The sequence below is a fragment of the Anarrhichthys ocellatus genome, unplaced genomic scaffold (genome assembly GCF_004355925.1).
Source record: "Anarrhichthys ocellatus isolate YVR2014 unplaced genomic scaffold, GSC_Weel_1.0 scaffold53, whole genome shotgun sequence".
Classification (NCBI taxonomy): Eukaryota; Metazoa; Chordata; class Actinopteri; order Perciformes; family Anarhichadidae; genus Anarrhichthys; species Anarrhichthys ocellatus.
Window position 1 is genome coordinate 1,487,061 of NW_022280083.1, and position 7,923 is coordinate 1,494,983.

The 7,923-nt window shown below is 40.3% G+C and overlaps 1 protein-coding gene across 2 annotated transcripts in view; it reads left to right on the forward strand.

The window, feature by feature from the left end:
- The window catches only part of rasgef1ba (RasGEF domain family, member 1Ba), a 109,626-nt gene extending 105,749 nt beyond the window's left edge, over positions 1-3,877 (forward strand). For both annotated transcript variants that reach the window (XM_031870603.1, XM_031870605.1), the window contains 2 exons: positions 618-690; positions 2,447-3,877. In XM_031870603.1, coding sequence (XP_031726463.1) covers positions 618-690; positions 2,447-2,471 — 98 coding nt within the window. In that variant the 3' untranslated portion in view covers positions 2,472-3,877. The remainder of the gene's footprint in view (positions 1-617; positions 691-2,446) is intronic.
- Positions 3,878-7,923: the final 4,046 nt, after the last annotated feature.

Here is a 7,923-nt window from a genome sequence, read left to right on the forward strand (position 1 = left end):
CCTTTAATCCACATCAAAGTTGTGAGTCTCCGGCTCTTATCACCGTCTTATCAGAGAGGCGGGGGAGGTCTGTAAAATCCTCCTGACACTGAAGTGCACCGACCGAACTGACCAATCGGCCGAGAGCGCTCTGATCCTCCACAGCCGACGCTATCGGTGATAGTGAACATCCTCCTGTCAATCAATCTGTTAACGTAGACGGTGTGTGAGAAAGTGATGCCTTCCATTTTAAAATGTCTGTTTAAACAGTTTATTTCAGGCTCCACATTAAGTTAGAATCTAGTGGAACTACTTTCTTTTTGTTCCTGCGATGGTTTCGCTTGTTGACACTTCAAATATTTTACTGTTTTATTGCAACTTCAAGAGAGCTTCTTTTTCAGTTTCTGCAGATTTTGTTTGTGATATAACGAGATTGTCTAAAAGTGGAAAATGATTCTCGCCACTCATCCAAATTGTGTATTTTCTTTTGCAAAAACATTCCATTTATCACAGTAAAAGCATTAAATATGAAGAAAATACACAAGTAGGCTGCAGAGTCCTGAATATTATGAGCCCTTAACTTGTTCAAATAAGTCATTCTATAAAAGCTAAAGTGTCTTTGATTTCCCTCGTTGCAGCGTTGTACCTGGCATCGTACGAGAGCGAAGGTCCTGAGAACCACATGGAGAAGGACAGATGGAAGTCTCTGAGGTGTGTATGATTTCTCCCCCCCCACACACACACACACACACACACACTCGCCCTCGGGGGGCTTTGGAGTCTTTCAATCACGCCTGTCGGCTCACATCCTGTAGTGCTTCTCGACAGGCAGACCCAGAGGGATGTAGGTCACACTGATGCTGACCTGCACGCTATTCAATAAATGCGCACACACACACACAGACACGCGCTAAGCAATTGTGTGAAAAGGACATCAGTCATTTTCACACAATTGCATCTCCCCCCCACACACACACACACACACACACACACAGAGAGATACCCCCCCGTTATCACTCAGCACTCTGGACGTGACTGTTTGAGAAGATGGATGAGAGAAAATGGGCTTTGTTCAGTCGCCTCTAACTCGTGGAGGAAAGCCCCGGAGAGCTGACGGAGGGATATTTCCTCTCGCTTCAGCAGCTCACGCTGAACTTCAATTCACTCAAACTGAGTCGTGGACATTTTTTTTTTTTACAAAACGGGTTCTCCAGCAATCATGAGATGTGTCGGGGTGCATCACGTTTTAGTTCTTTAACTCGTCCAAACCCAGTTTCCCCACAGCTTTACTGATGCATTTTATACACTTTCTTTGACTGTGAAAATACACGAGTCAGAGCATGTAAAGCCAGAATTTATAGACGGTGATCACATGATATTTAAAGTTAGCAGTGATGCGGCAGGTTTCCAAAAACAGAAATATGAGTCAGATCCTCTGGCAGAGGTCGGAGGTGAGAGCATGTTTTGGACCTTTGAGAGTCGGGTGAAACCCAGCCAGGGTGAACCGCTCTGCTGTGTTTGTAGTCACGTTTCCTGGTTCCTGGTCGCCCGCCAAGCCTCCCTCCCCCCCCCTCCCCCCCCTCCCCCTGAGCTTTGCCTCCGCTGTGACACGATCTGTCACTTTATTCTGTCCGAGCTGCGTCAGCAGAACGTGTTGCTCTGATCGGAGAGACTCTGTTTAACGACCGGCTCTCCACACTCATCAACCCTAGAACTCCACTACAGACGAGCTGCGACGGAGATCGTGCTTTTTATAATCGAAACATTTCCACCACATTTGACTGATTTGTTGTTGTTGTTTAGAAACGATTGCTGGAAGGGAGAAAGTGAGAAGTTCTTAGTGATTGTTTTTGTTTGTAAGATTGAGTAAATTCTAAATGCACTGTAAAAGAAGTTGAGAAAACAACGTAAACAAGAGTTTTGAGCAAAACTGCAACCGCATCTTAAGCTGCTAATAACAATATAACATTAATCATTTGCTGCTTTTCAGGAACATTATCACGTAGATTATTTGTTGGCAACATTTTCTGTAGTTTTGCTCAATTCACTCAACTTTTTATGGTGCTTTTTCAATTTTTTTTTTCAATTTTCTCTCCGATGAATGTAGATTAATTTCAGATATTCTAAACCTTTGAGTCTCAGAAGTGGATTGTTTGGGGACTACTGAAGTAAATTAGCATCCTTGCTGAACTCCGTCATGTTTACGTCTTGTATTTAATATCGATGTTCATTAAGGTGTCCTATTCCGATCACATAAATGAATAAGTTGTATCAAAATATTAGTATTATAAGTTTTAGGAAGTTGCATTGAACTCATAAAAGTTCCCTTTAAAACTTCTTCACATTGTAAAAAATGTAAAATAATCAAAATAAATGACCCTGTGAAGAACATTCAGCGGATTGTGTTGCGGTGATGGATGTTTACGCATAAAACAAACGAGCATCTGTTTCTTTCTCGTCCTCACAGATCCGCTCTGCTGAGCAGGGTCTAACCTCAGGAGACCAGAGTGAAGACAAACCCCTGACAGGCGAGCCGGTCGACGCCGTTGTCTAAAACGAAGTATCCCCGTGTTTGAGGGGAAACGACAATCTCTACTTTGGCTGGCGAGGATCTTTTGTGCCCCCCCCCTTCAGATTTCTATTAAGCTCCTCCCCCTCTCGCCTCTTTGTGCTGTATATTTCAGGACAGCCGTTTTCTCCTCTTTGTATGACTTTGTAGTCTTTTTAAAAAAAGAGAAACGCTACAAACCTTCACAGTAAAGCTGAGGCTTCCTTCTGTGAGTCGCTGGGGTTGTTTGTTCCCCCCCGCTACTTTTTGTTTTCCACTAAAGCTACAAGGTTAGCCGCTGGTTGGCTAACTCGACAGAAAATGCTACTCACGCTGGTTCCATGAGCCAGCGTCATTTGTACGGAGAACTCATGAACTTGCCTGGAACACTGTTCATCTTCAAGCCAGACATTATTCCTAGTTTGTGTCTCTCGCGTCGTGTTTTTCTGAAACTTTGTGTTCATTGTGATGTGTAAGGAAATGCACTGGCTGCATTTTGAAGATTAATAAGAGTTTTTGTTTTGTTTGTGTAAAGTTTTGTGGTTTTCTTGAGCAGCAAGCGACACGTTGTGGTTTAACTGACACACTAAAAGGCTTCAGGCGGCTTTAAGTGTCTGAACATCTTAAACCTGTTTCCTCTGGACTTGGTGTTTCGGACGCTGTTCTTTTGAAGCCTTGAGCAGGGAGCCTGAATGGAAGATGTCGTGATAGTGTTTCCTCTTGTCCCTGATGATCAGTGTTGAGATGAGCCCCACTGCTGCTGAGAATATCAACTGGGCTGAAAACCATTCACTCTTTTAGTTCCTGCTCTAATGTAGACGAACCAGTGTGCTGGTGCTGCCCCCTGTTGGTTCAGTCGGATAAGTGAGTGTGCTCAAATAATGTGAACTGAGGATTTCTGTTTAAACATGCTAAATAATATCCTTTTTTATTTTTCATGTTATTAAAAAAAGTACAGTTTTCCTCTTTTTTAATTTTTATTTATAAATCTATTTGTGTAGTCGCATCATGTCCTCATGCCAATATTTACTATTATTTTGTTATTTAATATGGTACTAGCTCCAGAACATGTTTAAGTAGATATTGGCTTAACCATTATTTTTATATACGATGTTTGTATGAAACACTTATTTTTCGAGGTACTAGCTCAGAGGATGAAGTTGAATGACGGACGTGTGCTTGGCCTCGACTGCTCCTCCCTCAGCAGTGTGCTGTTGTGGTTTATTCTGTACATACTGTTTGTTTTCCTCCGTGTTCATTCATCTGCATTTTGACTGTTTAAATGGAAAAGAGGAACCGTTTATAAATGAATTGGTGATGAAAAGAGTTAATAAAAGGATGTTTAAAAGTATCAAGTGACTGTTTATATCATTTTGAATAGAATAAAAATGTTCAAGCTTTTTGAAACTTCATATCGCATCTCGGACTTCAAGCAATGGAGGTGAAGACACTGGAGAAATGTTCACCTATCAAAGAGTAGCAGTTTAGCTGCAGATAGATATCACACCAAGAAGTGACGTTCTAAATAAATAAGTATAATGTTTCAATAATAACTTTTCTTAAGTCATCTTTATGAAACAAGTCGGCATAGTATGCCATAAAAGGTCACAGTATAGTAGACATGTTATACTATGCTGTGACCTTTTTATGATGTACTATACTAGATGTTATTTACAGGAAGGAGCTCTGGTCTCTCCTGAATACACAGTGGTGTATAATAAAGCAGCATGTTTTCCATATGGGACGATAGATTAGCTATCATTCTACTTTCTCCAACACGTCCACACCCCAGGACAGAAATGACCTTCTTAACCAGTCTGATAGGTTTCTTCCTGTCAGCAGTGGAGATGCTGCAAACCAGCAGACCAGGTGTTCTCACACACTTCACTCTAACTTCTTCATGAATTTTTTCAACACACTATACTATGACTTTTTTCATGACATTTTTTGACTTTGTTATTTAAGACTTACAACACTACGGCTCTTTTAGGACTTTTTATGTACTCTTTACTATGACTTCATACATTTAAACAGTATACACACTATGCCTTTTTAATTCCATCTCCATGGCATGCTGTACGATGGTTTTTTGGGGGAGTTTGTGTGACATTTTTTATGGAATACTATATGACTTTTTAATGCCTTTTTTGACAGCGTCCCATACTATGACTTTTTTACGGCTTAATTAATTCCATTTTCACAGCCACAGTCTCGACACTGATTGGCTGGACTGTGACAGTCTACATCAGCCAGGAACAGACTGATGCAAAGCCTAACAGAAGGCTGGTGAAGTGGGAGTCAACACAGTCTGTAGGGGCATTAAGGTTCTGGATCTGGTGTGGGCTTCAAAAGCAAAGGTTCAGCCCTTATTTTTTTTTAAATCAGCAAATCAAAAAAAAAATCTCTAAAGAAATCTCAAAAGTGTCATGCAGACATAATTAATTATTCATCAGGGACCTGGAAAACAAACCCACTAAGTGAAACAGACTTATAAAAAGGCACACTAGTTATTCATGAAAATATTGTAAAGCAATATTAAAGACACTTAAAGTTTCTTTTTTAAATCATTTACAGAACTTTCTTCAAGAAATGAGAAATATAAGAGAGACAACATTATAAAATGCTCAGTAAGCCAAAACAAAAAACTTGATCAATATTTCATGAAGTCAGTGAGGAGAGACACAATAATGAGGAATTTGTTTTCTGTTGGAGCTAAATTTTCTGCACAGAAGCAGGAAATAAAAATGTATATTTGGCTCCACCAAGTGACCAGATGATGTTACTGCAGCTGAATTACACTTCTAGCACTCACAACAGTACACACAGATTTGAAGTAATAATGTACTGAGACGGATAGATTTATATGATTATTTATAAAAAATACATTTTAAAGCTGAACTGTGATTCACATGGTTAGTCACACTCATCAGTCGCACCGTTCTGCTCGCTTGTTGTGGTTTGTAACCATATGCGCTAAAAGCCACACCTGTCTTTTCCTCTGATGATGTGTGATCGTTCAGAAAGAAATTGAAATAAATAAAGAAATAGTGTCCTACCCTTCGGCATTAAAATGATTACTGAATTGGACATCCGTCATGTTTAGGATTAATTGTATACATTTAAAAATAATCAATGGGATCCAGAACTTATTATCCTATAATATTTATTCTAAATAAAGTAAGTACGCTATCATACTCTGCTGTTTAAAGTGTAATGCATTAGGGTTGAAATAACATATTAGACCACATTGTTTAAATATATGTAAAGTAACTTACAACAATAATGTTTAAATAAAACGTTGGATGCTCACAGATGTCATGTTGACTAATCTGTGGTCTGCACAAAATGAGCACAGGGGAGAAGAACGATGATCCATTATAAAGCTAACCATGTCGGCTTGTTGCCTTAATCTGAAGGCAAACTTGTCCCATAAGCACAAAATGACAACATACACTGACGTTTTTGCATCGTCATCCTCAAATCTAGTGGTAAAAAAAAAAATCATCATGCAACATGTGAAGAAAGGACCGTCAACAAATGTCCTGATTATGACATTCAAACTACATTTATGTCACAAAAACTGATGTCCAAAGATGCGCTGGACTATAATAGGACGGTTAACATTTAGAAAAACACAGCATCATATTATATAAAAGAGACCAATACAACAATCACTCTCTGTGGCATGAAAATATGACACTAAATATACAAAATTAAGCACCAACAAATCACACTAAAGCAGTGGTGCCCAACCAGGAGGCGTTGTATTGGTCATAACCCACAGACATGATAATGGATCACAAGAAGATATTGATGTGTTTCCAGAGGTAGGAGGCCAAACGGGATGAACTATGACCTTTAAATGATGCCAAGCTATTACATTTCAGCTACAACATATCAATATATGTTATCCTTTGGCAACTGGAGGTCAAAAACTATTGAGCAACAGACTGCACTGTGAACAACGTCGTGCATTTCAAAAGGCATAACCTCAAATTCTCACCATAAATCAAGGCTGATTTTGGAGTCTTGCAGCTGAACTAACCAGCACTGGGGGAGGGGGGGGGTCGTAAACACCGTAAACAAAAGAAGAGGAAACACATGTAAACACGTGGAGAGCGTGCAAACTACACAAAACAAAGCCAGCTGCCCGGCGGGTTTGAACCCAGACTTTGGCCAAAACTGTCAATTCTTCCAATGAGAACATGTGCTTTGCTTTGTCAGAGTGCCCTTGAGCAAGTCACTGCAGCAGAGAAGGCTTGTGAGTCAGCCTCTAGTGTGAACATGTTTGCTCATTCAGAATATGTCCTCAGATCATTTGCCAGCCTCTCAGATTTGCTTTCAGGTTCAGTTTGGGAGCCGGTGACCTGGATTCTTTTTACTTTGTTGTGTTCGAGTGCTGCAGATGAACCAGCTTTGGCCACCTGCCATTATTGTTCTGTGTCCGTCAATAAAACGCTGCTGCAGGCCAGGCTGCTCAGACATAAACGCACTGGGAAAACCAATTAATCATTCCTGGACGTGAAAGACTGCAGCTTTGGGTCTAGACTTTAGCTTGTCCCGAAAAAAATGAAATGCATGATATGAAAACAAGAGATGAAGACGATCAGATTAAAGGACTGCACTTAAATATCTGATACTAACTCAGCAACAATAGTTGTAGCATAGTTGCTGATGCTACAACTATTGTTGCTCTTCACAGCTGCTCAAATTAATGTATGAATCAAGACTACATTTTAGTGTCTTTCAGCTCTTCTGTTTTGGTTTTCTGGGCTGACATGTTACCGTTTTGGCTCACTCTCACCGCTCTCTGCAACATTTTTCGGACACCTGCCCAGCACCAAACTGTAGAACGACAAAGTGGAAGTGAAGAAAGAGGAACACCGAGCAGCGGAAAGCTAGATATTGTTTCTTAGGAGCTGGTGCAGAGGAAAGCGGAGTTAAAAAGAGAGTGAATATTTGGATTTCTAGGCTGCGCGGCCAGAAACACAACTCCAACATCAGTCATAATATTGGTCTGTGTTTGCTGAATGTGTTACCGTTTGAAGTCATGCTATGTCTGATGTTTTCTCTGGTTCTACTGCAACAAACAGCAACTATTGTTGCTACAAGCTAAAATAACAGGAATATGCAAAACACTAAAACAAAACCCAATAGTGGCACAAGTATAAGAATCCTCACAGTTAACTGACTAACGTCAGAAACACATCAACTTCTATCAAAGGTTTAACGTTAGCTAACGTTAGCCACCGTTAGCTAACGTTAGCCACCGTTAGCTAACGTTAGCCACCGTTAGCTACCGTTAGCTAACGTTAGCCACCATTAGCTAACGTTAGCCACCATTAGCTAACGTTAGCCACCGTTAGCTAACGTTAGCCACCGTTAGCTAACGTTAG